Source organism: Oncorhynchus mykiss, chromosome 18, assembly GCF_057628025.1.
Source record: "Oncorhynchus mykiss isolate SJ-2025 chromosome 18, ASM5762802v1, whole genome shotgun sequence".
Classification (NCBI taxonomy): Eukaryota; Metazoa; Chordata; class Actinopteri; order Salmoniformes; family Salmonidae; genus Oncorhynchus; species Oncorhynchus mykiss.
In genome coordinates, this window is record NC_143039.1 from 65,522,498 (window position 1) to 65,540,849 (window position 18,352).

Sequence of the window (18,352 nt, forward strand, 5' to 3'; positions counted from 1 at the left end):
TCTACTTTTATTGTTTCACCGTAGAGTTTGAGATCTATGGGTTTCCTGTTTTTTTTGCTGGTGCTTCTTGTGAAGAGGACACATTGGGTCTTTTGTGGGTTCAATTTTACTCGCCACATGTTAGACCATGTCTCGATCATTTCAATAGACTTCTGGAGTTTTTTTGCAGCAAGTTGAGGACATTTGGAGCTGGACCAGTAGCAGAGGTCATCGGCAAACTGTGAGACTTGGTAGGTGGAGGGTAATAAATATCTGATATGTAGAGTAGAAAAAGTAGTGGGCTTAGAACTGCCCCCTGTGGGACACCTGCTTCAGGGGTAAAAGTTGAGGATATTGCTGTGGAAGCCTTCACTTTAATTGTACGATTGTGGAGAAAGCTAGTGATGATGTTTCTGATGGAGAGTGGTAGTTTGAGATTGGAGTCTGCAAGCCGGTAACACAACCCATTGTGCCACATCTTGTCAAATGATTTTTCTATATCAAAGAAAACCACCAGGGTAAGTGATTTTTTCTTGAAGTTCCGAAGGATGTCCTCTGACAGTCTTAGAATGTTATCGGTGGTTGATTTTGTTTTCCTGAAGCCAGCTTGGTGGATTCCAAGGAGGCCCATTTCCTCAGTGTGGCTGCTCAGACTTTGGGTGAGTACTCTCTCAAACAGCTTCCCGACATGACTGAGGAGGCTGATTGGTCTATAACTTGTGACGTTGTATGGGTCTTTGCCAGGTTTGTGGATCATTGTGACAACTGCAGATTTCCAAGGTAGGGGAAAGTAGCCTTCCATGAGACATGTGGTGAAGAGGTAAGAAAGGAGGTGCAGGTATTCATCAGGTGCTTGTTTGATGAGTGTGCTGTCAATGTTGGTGCTTTGTTTTTTTTGTTTTTTTCAAGTGAGTTTTGATTTCTTCAATAGTAACAGAGCGGGTGAGGGGATGGTCTACTGGTGTCGGATTTGAAGTGTACACTGTTTTCTGTATTTCTCTGTCGGCGATGTTTTTCCAGTCTTTGTCAAAGAGAGGATCGTCGGGACAAGAATGAACATTTTGTAAGTGGTTTCTGAATAATGTTGCTTTTGTTTCGTTGTCTTCGATGAGTTGGTTTTGAGACTTTAGCACAGGTATGATATTATTGGTTTTGTCTCCGTTAATTGTTTAGATTTTTTGCCAGAAGGTCCAGGGGTTGGTGTCTGTATCTAGCTGGTGATAGAAGGCAGTCCTCTGTTTCTGTTTGTGGAGGGTGAGTTGGTGTCTGATGTGATTCTGCTACCGATTAACTTCTGTCTTCAGGTTGGGTGCTCTTGTTCTAATAAAGTCTCTCCGGATCTTTCTTTTCTTGATGAGACTGAGGATATGTGGTGGGAGTTGTTGTTGTGGTGGTCTGATGGTGGTAAGTGAGATAGTCTCTTCCCGGGCCTGGATGAGGATACTCCTTATTCTCTCAGCCAGCTGGTTCAAATCCTTGGGGTTCTGTGTTGTTACTGCAATATTTGTTATCTTGTCTGTAATGCAATTTCTGTATTTTTCCCAGTCTACTTTCTTGTAGTTGTATCTTTGTTTTTCAGGTGCTTGTTGGAGTTGGAGAGAGAAGGAGGCAAGGGCAGGAAGGTGGTCACTTCCCATGACATGACTGACGGAGAAGCTAAGGAGTTTAGCAGCCAAGTCCGGGGAGCAGAGGACAAGATCAAGGATGTCTGCCATGGAGGTTGAAGAATGGATGTGTGTGGGCTCGTTGGTGTTGAGGATGGCCAGGTTTGTGTTGTCGAGGATATCCCTTGATACTCTTCCCGCGTGATTTGTAGTATCACAGTTGAAGTCAATGTGTTTGGCATTAAAATCTCCCATTATGATGGTATGGCCGTTGTTGTCTAGAAGGGCAGCGGTAAATTTTTTGGAGGGTGTAGTGGCTACCAGAAGAGTTGTTTGTGCATTTAGGAGTATTTTTGCTGCAGTGTACTCATTGTTGTCGAGTTCTTCTTTGGTGGGGTTGAAAACGGCGGTTAGCTATGTCTCTGCCTTCTCGCTGCCATACTCCTGGTCACTACCAGATGGTGCTATTTACCTACCAGGCTTTGCTAATTACCCTCAGCTTCAGGTAGTTGACCCTGAAAACAGGGTCAGATATTTATCATCCCTCCAATGCAGGGTTCAGGTCAGGATTGTAGGTAGAGTAATCTGATCCTAGAGCTGTTGTTAGGTTAAACTTATATTTAAAGTATAATATATGCATGACCCCAGTGGGAATGTTATGGAATTATAACACCATTATTACAACAAATAAATTATTATAATAATTGTAATTTTTGTAATTATTTTCAGTGTGGTGGGGGTGGGGGGGGTTACAGATACAATATACAAATGAACATAATTTCATATTCAGTTAATTCAGTTTCCATGTATTATTTTCCATTTGTTATTTTCTACCTGTAAACTTTTTTTGAAGGTACCGTACATAAATACACTGAACAAAAATAAAAACGCAACATGTAAAGTGTTGGTCCCATGTTTCATGAGCTGAAATAAAAGATCCTAGAAATGTTCCATATGCACAAAAAATGTATTTCTCTCAAATTGTGTTCACATATTAGTTTACATCCCTGTTAGTGAACATTTCTCATTTGCCAAGATAAACCATCCACCTGACAGGTGTGGTATATCAAGAAGCTGATTAAACAGCATTATCATTACACCTTGTGCTTGGGACAATAAAAGGCCACTCTAAAATGTGCAGTTTTGTCACACAACACAATATCACAGATGTCTCAAGTTGAGGGAGAGTGCAATTGAATTGCCAGAGGATTTAATGTTCTGAAACAAAGCTGAAAATGTGCCAGTTCCTCCATGGCCTGCATACTCACCAGACATGTCACCCAATGAGCATGTGTGGGATGCTCTGGATCGATGTGTATGACAGCGTGTTCCAGTTCCTGCCAATATCCAGCAACTTCGCACAGCTATTGAATAATGAGTGGTACAACCTTCCACAGGACACAATCAACAGCCTGATGAACTCTATCAAATCAAATGTTATTTGTCACATGCCCGAATGCAACAGGTGTAGGTAGACCTTACAGTGAAATGCTTACTTATAAGCCCTTGAACAAAAATTACGTTTTAAGAAAATACCTTAAAAAAGTTACAAATAATTAATGAGCAGCAGTAAAATAACAATAGCGAGGATATATACAGGGGGTACCGGTACAGAGTCAATGTGTGGGGGCACTGGTTAGTCGAGGTAATTGGGGTAATATGTAGGTAGACTTATTAAAGTGATTGTGCATAGATAATAACAGAGAGTAGCAGCACCGTAGAAAAGGGGGGGGGGGGGGCAATGCAAATAGTCTGGGTAGCCATTTGATTAGATGTTCTTATGGCTTGGGGGTAGAAGCTGTTTAGAAGCCTCTTGGACATAGATTTGGCGCTCCTGTACCGCTTGCCGTGCAGTAGCAGAGAAAACAGTCTGTGCACACCAGATACTGACTGGTTTTCTGATCCACAGCCCTACATTTTTTAAGGTATCTTTAACCAACAGATGCATATCTGTATTCCCAGTCATGTGAAATCCATAGATTAGGGCCTAATGAATTTATTTAAATTCACTGATTTCCTTATATGAACTGTAACTCAGTAAAATCTTTGAAATTGTTGCATGTTGCATTTATATTTTTGTACAGTGTACAAAGTACTGATCATTTTGATTATTACAGAGCTAAAAAGTTAATCGATTTAGTACGTAAGGGAAAATAACCAAAAGGAAGTGAGCCTCCACCCACAATCTCCCATCCCATTCCTCCAACCCCACCCATCCAACATGTCTCCATCCAAAGAAAGCTACTAAAAAAGTATAAATTATGAAAATACAGTTGAAGTTGGAAGTTTACATACACATAGGTTGGAGTCATTAAAACTAGTTTTTCAACCACTCCACAAATGTATTGTTAACAAACTATAGTTTTGGCAAGTCAGTTATGACATCTACTGTATGCATGACAAAAGTAATTTTTCCAACAATTGTTTACAGACTTATCGTTTTGTTTTGAAATTGTTTATTTCACTTATCATTCACTGTATCGCACTTTTGTACCTGTTTCCTCCAGTATCTTCAAAAGGTCCTTTGCTGTTGTTCTGGATTGATTTGCATTTTTCGCACCAAAGTACGTTCATCTCTAGGAGACAGAACGCGTCTCCTTCCTGAGCGGTATGAGGGCTGTGTGGTCCCATGGTGTTTATACTTGCGTACTATTGTTTGTACAGATGAACGTGGTAACTTCAGGCATTTGGAAATTGCTCCCAAGAATTAACCAGACTTGTGGAGGTCTACAATCTGAGGTCTTGGCTGATTTATTTTGGTTTTCCCATGATGTCAAGCAAAGAGGCACTGAGTTTTAAGGATGGCCTTGAAATACATCTACAGGTACACCTCCGATTGACTCAAATTATGTCAATTAGCCTATCAGAAGCTTCTAAAGCCATGACATCATTTTCTGGAATTTTCCAAACTGGTTATATGCAGTCAACTTAGTGTATGTAAACTTCTGACCCACTGGAATTGTGATACAGTGAATTATAAGTGAAATATTGTCTGTATAAGTGAAATATTGTCTGTAAACAATTGTCTGTAAACAATTGTTGGAAAAATGACTTGTGTCATGCACAAAGTAAATGTCCTAACCGACTTGCCAAAACTATAGTTTGTTAACAAGACATTTGTGGAGTGAAAAACAAGTTTTAATGACTCCAACCTATTACAAAGTATGTAAACTTCCGACTTCAACTGTCTATGTTAAGGTGCGTGAATGAGGACCCAAAAGCGAATTAACGTAAACTGAGCTTCTTTACTAACAAAACAAACGTAGGCTCAGATGGACCGGCAGATTCCGACAGGACAGGACAAGGTTGCAGCAAACATGACGATAGTCTGGTTCAGGCATGAATAACACAAACAAGAATCCGACAAAGACAGAAGCAGAAAGAGAGAGAGATATAGAGACCTAATCAGAGGGAAAAAGGGAACAGGTGGGAAAAGGGGTGAACGAGGTAGTCAGAGAAGACAAGGGACAGCTGGGGGAAAGAGGGGAAGAAAAGGTAACCTAGTACGACCAGCAGAGGGAGACAGGGTGAAGAGAAAGGACAGAAACAAGACACAACATGACAATACATGACAGTATATGTATTTGTTGGCTTTAGCTGAGATTATTCTTTACAAAGTATACTTGTCCAGGCCTCAAATGTTCCTTGACTTGCACCATTCATTCTCTCTGTCAATAGTCTAATGTTATAACTTCTATTTGTAACTGTATCCACTGGTTAAATGGGAGAGAGTGAGGTGATGCCATCGAAGAGCCAATATATATATATTTTTTGGCAGTGCTGCCTGCCAGCAGTAATTAAGTAGATGCAGTGCATTGAATATTTACATTCATGCACTTCGAAATACATTTTTTAACTATGTTCCAGAATCATTAACTGCTGGACACTTACACATCATAAGGAATGTGCCTACCTGATTTAGGGGACACAATGAACAGGAGTTGGGGCCAGTTTAATAAAAAATACAAAAATTGTTGGTAAATACAGTCTGTGAACAAACTTAAAATGTATCAATTGATGGTTTGGATGGTTTAAATTGATGGTCATATTTTTCTATCATCTGTTCACATTAAAGAATTGTTCAGATTCACTTAGATCTGTGGACCATATTTTTTTTATAGTTAGCTTAGAATATAAGCTTTCCAAAAGTTATTTATATATTATAGAGATCAGTCCTTTTGGGAGCCCAGATGATTTGTTTATAAATCCCATTGTTTTTTAAACAAAAATAGAAACATATTACATTGTACATCTGTGAACAGTAAAATGATCAGATACATTTCCTCAGGCTGTGGAAAGCATGGACACAATAAGCCTGACGCCTGCTATTGGTTATCAGTTCTAAAATATCAATTTAAAAAACACCTGCAAACCTTTAAGACGTTCAACAGGGGCATAATATGACAAGTCTCCCTGTACCAGTGACACATTGTTGAGTGCAGTAAATACTGAGGGAAGTTAGTCTGTTCTAACCACAGTTCTGGAAACTTCACACAAAAACATTTTTTTTTTCTTGTTGATGTTTGTGGTCCAGCTTTATCTTACCGGTAGCTTTTTAGCCCGCTACAGCTTTGGCAGTGAAGCATGTAGAGCAGGGAGGGAAGGGGGGCAGCAGAAGACAGAAGGACAGAGAAAGTGGTTAACCACAGCATATGCTCATATGCAACCAGCCACACAGCAGCACATCCTCTATTCTGATAAAGAAGTGGGTGTTAACAGTGTATGTGTGTGTTTGTGTGTGTGTGTGTGTGTGTGTGGGGGGGGGGGGGGGGGGGGGGGGGGGGGGGGGGGGATCTTCTTCTCTCCCCCATCCTTCAGTCAGGCTTCTCTTTCTCTCTCTCTCTCTCTCCCTCCCTCCCTCCCTCCCTCCCTCCCTCTCTCTCTCCCTCCCTCTCTCCCTCCCTCCCTCCCTCCCTCTGACCTGTAACACAACCTTGCAATGCTACATGGAGCATGACACAGACTCAGAACACGGGCCTACAGTAGTGTGTGTACTCCAACACAACAACAATAACATGGTTACTCTTCTCTTTAACAATGTTCACCGATGTTACCATATTAACATGGTTCCCATAAAGTGTGTTGTTGCGTAACATTCCATGCTGATTATGTGATGACAGTACATCTTTTCTTCTCTTCATCAGACTGAGCTATAATACAGAGATGGAAACAGAAACTTCTCACGCACTGACCACATACCATTGTAACGAAGAAGTTCTAGGACATTCTATCAAGATGAACTATTTGAGTAGTATTCCTGTACAGCACATAGTATTGGATAAAAGGTGAATACATACAGTTAAGATGTGGTAGGGTTCTCACCTCGAGCCATGCTTCTGCGGCTGTTGCATTTCACTACCAGTATGATGGTCACCAGCAGGTAAGGAGACACTACTAGTAGACTACACAGCAGCCTGGGCAGAGAGATGGACCACACTGGGACTGCTGGAGATGGGGCTGGCCCTGGAGCTGAAGATGGAACTGGGGAACGAATTACATGACCATTACCACACACAACAATAAGACACATTTCTATACGTCGCTTCAAATAAAGATCTAATGTGTGAGCAGAGTATTGCTCACCTGTCACAGTCATCCAGCTCTCTGGTGATTCTCCTTTAGGGTTGTTACACTTGTAGAGCCCTTCATCTGACTTGGATACTGCAGGGATGGTCATCTCCCCTGTAGTGTTGGTCATGATGAGGGATCCATCATTATGGAAATCAGCTCTGAAGTTTGAGGATGTTTTCTTCGTTTTCTTATCTTCATATACGCAGCGCAGAGTCACAAAATATCCCTCAGTCACAGGAATGGCAGGGCTCTCCAGGATCACAGCCCCATCTATATAACACAGGAGACGGTAGATATCAAATCAAATTGTATTGGTCACATACACATGTTGAGCAGATATTATAGCGGGTGTAGCAAAATGCTTGTGTTCCTAGCTCTAACAGTGCAGTAATATCTAACAATACACAACAAAACATACAAATCTAAAAGTAAAATAATGGAATTCAGGAAAATTGAAAAATTAGTACGAGCAATGTCGGAGTCCGGAGTAAAAATATTCAGTACCAGTCAAAAGTTTGGACACACCTGCTCATTCCAGGTTTTTTCTTTATTTTCACTATTTTCTATATTGTAGAATAATAGTGAAGACATCAAAACTATTAAATAACACATGAAATCATGTAGTAACCAAAAAAGTGTTAAACAAATGAGATTCTTCAAAGTAGCCATTCTTTGTCTTGATGAAAGCTTTGCGCAATCTTGGCATTCTCTCAACCAGCTTCATTAGGTAGTCACCTAGAATGCATTTCAATTAACAGGTGTGCCTTGTTAAAAGTCAATTAAAGTCAATTAATGCATTTGCGCCAATCAGTTGTGTTGTGACAAGGTAGAGGTGGTAAACAGAAGATAGCCCTATTTGGTGAAAGACCAAGTCCATATTATGGCAAGAACAGCTCAAATGAGCAAAGAGAAATTAAGACATGAAGGTCAGTCGCTGCAGAAAATGTCAAGAACTTTGAAAGTTTCTTCAAGTGCAATCACAAAAAAACATCAAGCGCTATGAATAAACTGGCTGTCATGAGGACTGTCACAGGAAAGGAAGACCCAGAGTTACCTCTGCTACAGAGGATAAGTTCATTAGAGTTACCTGGCTGTCATGAGGACTGCCACAGGAAAGGAAGACCCAGAGTTACCTCTGCTACAGAGGATAAGTTCATTAGAGTTACCAGCCTCAGAAATTGCAGCCCAAATAAATGCTTCACAGAGTTCAAGTAACAGACACATCTCAACATCAACTGTTCAGAGGAAACTGCGTGAATCAGGCCTTCATGGTTGAATTAATGCAAAAAAACACTACTAAAGGACACCAATAATAAGAAGAGACTTCCTTGGACCAAGAAACAAGAGCAATGGACATTAGACCGATGGAAATCTGTCCTCTGGTCTGATGAGTCCAAATTTGAGATTTTTGGTTCCAACCACCGTTACTTTGTGAGACGCAGAGTAGGTGGACGGATGATTTCCGCATGTGTGGTTCCCAACATGAAGCATGGAGGAGGAGGTGTGATGGTGTGGGGTTGCTTTGCTGGTGACACTGTCAGTGATTTATTTAGAATTCAAGGCCCACTTAACCAGCATGGCAACACAGCATTCTGCAGCAATACATCCTATCTGGTTTGCGAGTAGTAGGATTACCATTTGTTTTTCAACAGGACAATGACTCAACACACCTCCAGCATGTGTAAGGGCTATTTGACCAAGAAGGAGAGTGATGGAGTGCTGCATCAGATGACCTGGCCTCCACAATCACCCGACCTCAACCCAATTGAGATGGTTTGGGATGAGTTGGACCGCAGAGGGAAGGAAAAGCAGCCAACAAGTGCTCAGCATATGTGGAAACTCCGTTAAAGACTGTTGGAAAATAATTCCAAGTGAAGCTGGTTGAGAGAATGCCAAGAGTGTGCAAAGCTGTTATCAAGGCAAATGGTGGCTACTTTGAGGAATCTAAAATATAACATATATTTTGATTTGTTTAACACTTTTTGGGTTACTACATGATTCCATGTGTGTTAGTTCATAGTTTTGATGTCTTCACTATTATTCTACAATGCAGAAAATAGTAAAAAATAAAGAAAAACCTTTGAATGAGTATGTGTGTCCAAACTTTTGACTGGTACTGTATATATACAGTATATATATGTGTGATGGGATGTATAGTGTGGTGGAAAATCTACCCTCAATTAATAATGAGGATGTATCTCTAGATAATGTATCTCCAGATAACAAGGTGGACGAAATTACGAAATTAGGGCACAAGTTGCCTTCCAGAGAGACATCAGAGATTGTAACATTCTTTGTTTCACGGAAACATGGCTCACTCGAGATATGTCGTCTGAGTCGGTACAGCCACCCAGTTTCTTCATGCATTGCGCCAACAAAAACAAACATCTCTCTGGTAATAAGAAGGGCGGGGGTGTATGCCTTATGATTAACGACTCATGGTATTATCACAACAACATACAGGAACTCAAGTCCTTTTGTTCACATGACCTATAATTCCTTACAATCAAATGCCGACCTCATTATCTTCCAAGAGAATTCTCTTCGATTATAGTCACAGCCGTGTATATCCCCCCAAGCAGATACCTTGATGGCCCTGAAAGAACTTCACTGGACTCTATGTAAACTGGAAACCATACATCCTGAGGCTGCTTTATTGTAGCTTGGGATTTTAACAAAGCTAAGCGGAGAACAAGATTTCCTACATTTTTATCCACACATTGAATGCGCGACACAAGCTGGTAGCATTCTGGATCATTGCTACTCTAACTTCCGCGATTCATACAAAGCCCTCCCCCGCCCTGTCTTCAGCAAATCTGACCATGACTCCATTTTGTTGCTCCCAGCCTATAGACAGAAACTAAAACAGGAAACACCCGTGCTCAGGTCTATCCAACGCTGGTCTGACCAATTGGATTCCACGCTTCAAGATTGCTTTGATCACATGGACTGGGATATGTTCCGGATAGCCTCAGACAATAACATTGATGTATACTCTGACTCGGTGAGCGAGTTTATTAGCAAGTGCATCAGAGATGTCCTACCCACTGTGACTATTAAAAACTTTCCTAACCAGAAACCGTGGATTGATGGCAGCATCCTCGCAAAACTGAACGCGTGAACCACCACTTTTAATCATGGCAAGGTGACTAGAAGCATGACCGAATACAAACAGTGCAGGTATTCCCACCGCAAGGCAATCAAACAAGCAAAGCGTCAGTATAGAGACAAAGTAGAGTCGCAATTCAACGGCTCAAACACAAGACGTATGTGGCATGGTCTACAGTCAATCACGGATTACAAAAAGAAAGCCAGCCCCTCTGCGTCTTGCTCCCAGACAAATTAAACAACTTCTTTGCTCACTTTGAGGACAATTCAGTGCCACTGACTCGGTCCGCTACCAAAGCCTGTGGACTGTCCTTCTCCGTGGCCAACGTGAGTAAAACATTTAAACGTGGCCTCCCGGGTGGCGCAGTGGTTAAGGGCGCTGTACTGCAGCGCCAGCTGTGCCATCAGAGACTCTGGGTTTGCGCCCAGGCTCTGTCGTAACCGGCCGCGACCGGGAGGTCCGTGGGGCGACGCACAATTGGCCTAGCGTCGCCCGGGTTAGGGAGGGGTTGGCCGGTAGGGATGTCCTTGTCTCATCGCGCACCAGCGACTCCTGTGGCAGGCCGGGCGCAGTGCGCGCTAACCAAGGTTGCCAGGTGCACGGTGTTTCCTCCGACACATTGGTGTGGCTGGCTTCCGGGTTGGATGCGCGCTGTGTTAAAGAAGCAGTGCGGCTTGGTTGGGTTGTGTATTGGAGGACGCATGACTTTCAACCTTCGTCTCTCCCGAGCCCGTACGGGAGTTGTAGCGATGAGACAAGATAGTAGCTACTAAAAAACAATTGGATACCATGAAATTGGGGTGAAAAATGGGGTAAAATTCAAAAATAAAATAAAAACATTTAAACGTGTTAATCCTCGCAAGGCTGCTGTCCTAGACGGCATCCCTAGCTGCGTCCTTAGAGCATGCGCAGACCAGCTGGCTGGTGTGTTTATGGACATATTCCATCAATCCCTATCCCAGTGTGCTGTCCCCACATGCTTCAAGATGGCCACCATTGTTCCTGTTCTTAAGAAGCTAAGTTAACTGAACAAAATTACTATCGCCCATTTGCACTCACTTCTGTCATCATGAAGTGCTTTGACAGACTAGTCAAGGAACATATCACCTCCACCCTACCTGATACACTAGACCCACTTTGCTTACCGCCCCAATAGGTCCACTGACGATGCAATCGCCATCCCACTGCACACTGCCCTATCCCATCTGGACATTGACTACAGCTCAGCATTTAACACCACAGTACCCTCCAAACTTGTCATTAAGCTCGACGACCCTGCCCTGTGCAACACTGGACAGAGGAAGATTGGAAAAAAGTGTTATGGACAGACAATTCTAAGTTTGAGGTGTTCGGATCACAAAGAAGAACATTCGTGAGATGCCGAAAAAATGTAAATATGCTGGAGGAGTGCTTGACGCCATCTGTTAAGCATGGTGTAGGCAATGTGGTGGTCTGGGATTGCTTTGGTGGTGGTAAAGTGGAAGATTTGTACAGGGTAAAAGGGATCTTGAAGAAGGAAGGCTATCACTCCATTTTGCAATGCCATGCCATACCCTGTGGACGGCGCTTAATTGGAGCCGTGGGATCAGTTTGACCGTTTGACCGTAAGAAGTGCCCATCAAGCCAATCCAACTTGTGGGAGGTGCTTCAGGGAGCATGGGGTGAAATCTCTTCAGATTATCTCAACAAATTGACAACTAGAATGCATAAGGTCCGCAAGGGTGTAATTGCTGCAAATGGAGGATTCTTTGACGAAAGCAAAGTTTGAAGGACACAACTATTATTTCAATTAAAAATCATTATTTAGAACCTTGTCAACGTCTTGACTATATTTCCTATTCATTTTGCAACTCATTTCATGTATGTTTTCATGGGAAACAGGGACATTTCTATGTAACCCCAAAAGGTAGTGTATGTGTGTGTGTGGAGAGAGACAAAACTGGGTTACAGGATACAGACTATAATGGAGAGGTTGTTTCAGTCTGTCGCAACTGAGTGAGGACAATAGGTGCCAAGGTGACAGGAAGTCAGACATACTTTCTCTAACAGTAGCTCAACGGTTTCCCCAAGTTGGGCAAGCAAGGGCCACACACACACATACACGCACACACACACACACACACACACACACACACACACACACACACACACACACACACACACACACACACACACACACACACACACACACACACACACACACACACACACACAAAACATGAATATTTTGCCCAGAAACAGGCTCCAAACAGAACAACAGCTCTATCATTGGTGTGCAGGATATAAACTGTACTCTGTCTCTAGTTAAGCTAAGAGGAACCAGTTAGTTTCTGTCAGTTCTTGGCTGAGCGCCCAGGCATCATGGTGGTCATTCTATACACACAGGCCTCTATTCATGCCAAATATACTTTCCTATCTTATATGAGTTTGTTAAAGAAACTATCTCAAGCCCAATGCCTAAGCTTAAAATAAGGATATTTTAGTACACAAGCATTAGTAAGGTTTAACAGAAAATGCAATCACAATAGACATTATGGGCAGTATATGGATAGAATATATAGTATATCTGAATAATACATGGATAGAATAGTATATGTACAGCAATAGTTGAATAGGATGGACTTGACTAGAATACAGTACATGCATATGAAATGGGTAAAACAGTATGTAAACATTATTAAAGTGACCAGTGTTCCATGTCTATGTACATAGGGCAACAGCCTCTAAGGTACAGGGTTTAGTATCCGGGTTGTAGCCAGCTAGTGAGAGTGACTAAATTCAGGGCAGGGTACTGGGTGGAGGCCGGCTAGCGATGGCTATTTAAATGTCTGATGCTCTTAGATAGATGCTGTTTTTCAGTCTCTCGGTCCTTGCTTTGATGCACCTGTTCTGACCTCGCCTTCTGGATGATAGCGGGGTGAACAAACTGTGGCTCAGGTGGCTGAGGTCCTTGATGATCTTCTTGGCCTTCCTTTGACACCGGGTGCTGTAGATGTCCTGAAGGGCAGGCAGTGTGCTCCAGGTGATGTGTTGGGCTGACCGCACCACGCTCTGGAGAGCCATTCGGTTGAGGGGGGTGGAGTTTCCCATCCCAGGCAGTGATACAGCCTGACAGGATGCTCTCAATGGTGCATCTGTAAAAGTTTGTGAGGGTCTTAGAGTCCAAGCTGAATTAGTTCAGCCTCCTGAGGTTGAAGAGGCGCTGTGGTGCCTTCTTCACCACACTGTCTGTGTGGCTGGACCATTTCAGTTTTTCAGTGATGTGTACGCCGAGGGACTTGAAGGTTTTCACCTTCTCCACTGCGGCCCCGTCTATGTGGTTGTGGTCGTGCTCCCTCTGCTGTCTCCTGAAGTCCACGATCAGCTCCTTCATTTTATCGATGTTGAGGGAGAGGTTATTTTCCTGGCACCACTCCACCAGGGCGTGTAGGCTGTCTTGTCTTTTTTGTTAATCAGGCCTACACCTCTGTTGTGTCGTCTGAAAACTTGATGATTGAGTTGGAGGTGTGCATGACCACGCAGTCATTGATAAACAGGGAGTACAGGAGGGGGCTGAGCACAAACCCTTGTGGGGCTCCTGTGTTGAGGATCAGCGTGGTGGAGGTGCTGTTGCCTATCTTCACCACCTGGGGGCGGCCCATCAGGAAGTCCAGGACCCAGTTGCACAGGGCTGGGTTCAGACCCAATAATAAAAATATAATAACAATCTCTGTACACTATACTACAGAAACAACACAATATTCTCTGTCATCAGATATGAATGCAACAGCTTTTGGACATACCATGTACTGTGATGTTAATTGCATTGCTGTGTTCTCCAGACCCAGACTCACACCAGTACACTCCACTGTCTGATGGTACTGCTGATATGGTGCATGAAGACCCTTTAAAAAATCCCCAGTCAGTGGGACACTCTTCAGTCCCTCCTTTCAGCGTGTTCCTCACCACTCTCCATCCATTAGAGCCCCTCTGAAACTCACAGCTCAGAGAGACAGACTCATATTCAAAGAACTGAGATCTGTCAGGACTGATGCTCAGAGAGGCTGGAGAGAGAGAAAGAGAGACAACATATTGACCACCCTTCATATCTCCTATCTCTCTACATAAACATTGCTATCACAACAAATAGATCAGAACAAATGTGTGTAACAGTATAGCTTTAGTCCGTCCCTCGCCATGGGCTCGTACCAGTTACCCTCTGCACACAGACAACTGACACCCACGAAGCATCTTACCCATCTGGCCACAACTACTTCAGGTCTCAGAGCGAGTGACGTAACAATTGAAACGCTATTAGCGCGCACCACCGCTAACTAGCTAGCCATTTTACATCAGTTACATGTGCATTGACCACCATTGTGACTTAACTTAATGAGCAATGAAAACAAAGACATAAACTAGTAGGGTGTCCAATAAAATTAAATAGAAGAATAGAATATATATAGAATATATATAATTTTGTAGATAATCCTCTAGTAAAACTAATGGTCCAAACCTCATGTCTCTATCACAATCCGTTCAATGTTTATTGGAGTTTTTACCCTTGTAGGATGGCCAAAATTAGGATGGCTACGTTAATGGAGGCCAAAGAAATAAAACGTTTTTTTTAAAAAGGAAAATTGCACAACATCGCCTCAGCTAGGCTGGATGGCTGCTGTGCAAGAATGAAGGCTACCTGACAGGCTCACTTTCCTGTTGAACTCGTCATGATTCTTCTCGAATCCTCAGAACATAAAACAACAAGGTAAGATAGATATCGAATTTGAGACATTACGTAGTATTTTCATATTTTAGTATGCACTTTTCATATTAATGTGAAATCCCTGTTCTTTTTCAACGATTTCTCACAAAAGCACGTCTATTTCGTTGAAATGTCAACGAAGCACTGAGCGTACCGCATGCGTTTTATTTTTCAAAGCCTTTTACATTTATTTCAGCTCACGTTATGTTCATGTTTACTTTCGCGACCCGCGGAAACAACTTTTGAAGATGACCACCACAACATGTTAATTCCTCAAAAGTTTCTGCGAGGAAGCTAGACTGCTCTGTCAACAAAGGTCGGTGCTAATCAGATGTATTAGGTTACGAAATCCGACTTTTTGGATATACTGTTAAGATCCCAATTGAACGGTTCAGGCAATAAATAATCATATTTGTAAAAAATATATTCTATAACATAAGGAAAGGTGAAATATCTCCAACAAGCGTTTTCTCCCACTCTGGACAGCCTATAACTAGATTATAGAAATAAACAGTGGTGGAAAAAGTACCCAATTGTCATACTTAAGTAACAGTATAGATACATTCATGGAAAGTTACTCAAGTAAAAGTAAAAGTCACCCAGTAAAATACTACTTGAGTAAAAATCTATTAGTATTTGGTTCTAAATATACGTAAGTATCAAAAGTAAATATAATTGATAAAATATACTTAAGTATCAAAAGTCTAAATAATTTCAAATTTCTTCTATTAAGCAAAGCATTTTCTTGTTTTTAAAATGTATGGATAGCCAGGGGCACACTCCAACACTCAGACATCATTTACAAAAGATGCATTTGTGTTAAGTGAGTTCCTCAAATCGGAGGCAAAAGAGATGACCATGTGTTATCTTGATAAGTGTGTGAATTGGACAATTTTCCTTTCCTGCTAAGCATTGAAAATGTACTTTTGGGTGTCAGGAAAAATGTATGGAGTAATAAGTACATTGTTTTCTTTAGGAATGTAGTGAAGTTGTAAAAGTTGTCAAAAATATAAATCGTAAAGTACAGATACCCCAAAAAACGACTTAAAGTACTACTTAAATTATTTTTTCGTAAGTACTTTACACCACTGGAAATAAATGTTTAGAAGTGAACATTGAAACCTACTAACCATTAATTTGAGCATGTCCAGAGTATATCACAGTATTCAGCACTAGAAAGATAGAGGGAGAGAGACAGACAGAGCACAGCATTTTACTACTTAACATAGTGCAGTGCACATTTATAATATTGCTCAAGTTCAAGATTCCTCTTCTTGAAGCTACATTTGATCTAAATTGAATCTACATTCCCTCCACTCATGGAGCTTGGAAATGTTGACTGATGACACAACTGAAACAGTCGCCCAACTTACTGCAGACTAGCATGTAGAGAGAGGTGTGCTGCTCCATCCTGTAGAGATGCTGCTGACTGATAGACTGAGCAGCAGAATGCATTATATAAACCCCCACATTACCTTGTACTGACGCTGCAACCTGGACTCAGGGGTAGACATAACATTGTAAATGGCTCCCGAGTGGCGCAGCGGTCTAAGGCACTGGATCTTTGCTAGAGGTGTCACCACTACAGACCCTGGTTAGATTCCAGGCTGTATCACAACCGGCTGTGAATGGGAGTCCCATAAGGCAGCGCACAATTGGCCCAGCGTCGTCCGGGTTAGGGTTTGGCCGGGGTCATTGTAAATAAACATTTGTTCTTACTTGCCTAGTTAAATAAATGTTAAATAAATGGAAAAAAATATGGGACACTAATAATTATGAAATGTTATGTTTCGTATGGTATGAATTTTTGGGTGTCAATCAATGAATTGCAATTAATTCAATATGTTACTAAATGTAAATATGCTAAACGTATGATATGTTATGAATTCCAATGTGTTGTGGCTAACGTTAGCTAGGTGGCTAACGTTAGGTAGATTAGGGGTTAAGGTTAGGATTAGGGGAAGGGTTAGCTAACATGCTAAGTAGTTGCAAAGTAGCTAAAAGGTAGTAAGTAGTTGCATAGTTAGCTAAAATGCTAAAGTTGTCCGTGATAAGATTCGAACATGCAACCTTTGGATTGCTAGATGTTTGCATTATACACCCACCCCGAACAACAACCCTACTTTTGTTTTTGCCTTTACTGCAGTGGGCTAAATCAAGGTCACACAGAGTGTTTCTTGGTAGTCTTAAACTAATCTACTTTGAAACAAAAGTATGCACCTCACTAGGGTTGCAAAGGGCTGGAAACTTTCCGGTAAATTTCCAGAATTTTTCCGGAAATCCCCCATGGGAAGTTAAGCCTGGGAATTTGGGGAATTTTTCTTAAATTCATCAAAATAGTGAACTTATAACTGTGAACCTTTTTTGTGGAATACACATAAGGCAATTCTACGTCTTGTGGCATATTTTGGTTAAACTATCCCCAATTCAATGAAATTGCAACCCTCTGCATGCACAGTCCACTCTTCCATCACATGTACAGCTGATTTTCAAGCTCTTGCACACTAATGAGATGCTATTGAGCCCACACTACTACAAAGAAGTTGTTTAATCTAATTGCTTAACTATTTATCTGTACATGGAATTGTATTTGTTTTTTTTCTTACTCCTTTTTTTCTAATCTTAACAGGAAAATGCCATGGGCACTATCTGATGTGTGGAGACATTTCACTGCAGCTAATGTAGAAGGAAAAGCTGTGTACATTTGCAAATACTGTGCCAAATCATATGTGAAGAATGCAACAAAACAGCAGAATCATCTGGCCAAGTGCATGAAGTTCCCTAAGCGCTCACAACAAGCAACCTCTGACAAAAGTCCCTCTACTTCCATTTGAGGTGAAAATTATGAATAAGACACCTTATCGATAGCAACAGCTCACGATAAGCTCACCTCCTGGAATCAGAAGTGTTTTTGACAAAATGGAGGAACATAGTCAGAGAAATGCTGATGAATGTCTTGCTCAAGCTGTGAACGCAACTGGTTCACCTCTGAGCTAACTTATTTTCCACCATAATTTGCAAATAAATTCATAAAAAAATTCTACAATGTGATTTTCAGGATTTTTTTCTCTAATTTTGTCTGTCATAGTTGAAGTGTACCTATGATGAAAATTACAGGCCTCTCTCATCTTTTTAAGTGGGAGAACTTGCATAATTGGTGGCTGACTAAATACTTTTTTGCCCCACTGTACATCACAGAAGACTGAAATATAACTAAACCGTTTGACATAGAAACATTGGGTTTTTGGCGGGGTTTCTGAAATAATGTTTGATTATGATAAATATGAATAACATTCCACCCATGAGGCTACTAGCTAATTTGACAACAGGAAAGGGCTACGTCACCTT

The 18,352-nt window shown here is 41.6% G+C and overlaps 1 protein-coding gene and 1 long non-coding RNA gene across 2 annotated transcripts; one reads left to right on the forward strand and one right to left on the reverse strand.

Moving 5' to 3' along the window:
- Positions 1-5,518: 5,518 nt before the first annotated feature.
- On the reverse strand, positions 5,519-16,481 carry LOC110496952 (low affinity immunoglobulin gamma Fc region receptor II-b). The gene is made up of 6 exons (XM_021572952.3): positions 16,378-16,481; positions 16,135-16,176; positions 14,046-14,306; positions 7,167-7,424; positions 6,906-7,064; positions 5,519-6,733 (listed from the first exon to the last, which is right to left on the reverse strand). The coding sequence occupies exons 1-6, from the start codon at positions 16,457-16,459 to the stop codon at positions 6,690-6,692; spliced, it is 846 nt and encodes a 281-aa protein (XP_021428627.3). The 5' UTR covers positions 16,460-16,481; the 3' UTR covers positions 5,519-6,689.
- Positions 14,885-18,045, forward strand: LOC149975623 (uncharacterized). The gene is made up of 2 exons (XR_016488596.1): positions 14,885-15,007; positions 17,634-18,045. It is a non-coding gene; the product is annotated as an uncharacterized LOC149975623 (long non-coding RNA).
- Positions 18,046-18,352: the final 307 nt, after the last annotated feature.

What these genes read in the sequence shown, in the direction of transcription:
- LOC110496952 (XM_021572952.3), bottom strand. Translation starts at nt 16,459, where the DNA reads ATGCATTCTGCTGCTCAGTCTATCAGTCAGCAGCATCTCTACAGGATG. An exon ending in TCTCTACATGCTAGTCTGCA is followed by an intron (nt 16,177 to 16,377) that starts GTAAGTTGGGCG and finishes CTATCTTTCTAG; the next exon opens with TGCTGAATACTGTGATATAC. An exon ending in AATTAACATCACAGTACATG is followed by an intron (nt 7,425 to 14,045) that starts GTATGTCCAAAA and finishes TGTGTTATATAG; the next exon opens with ATGGGGCTGTGATCCTGGAG.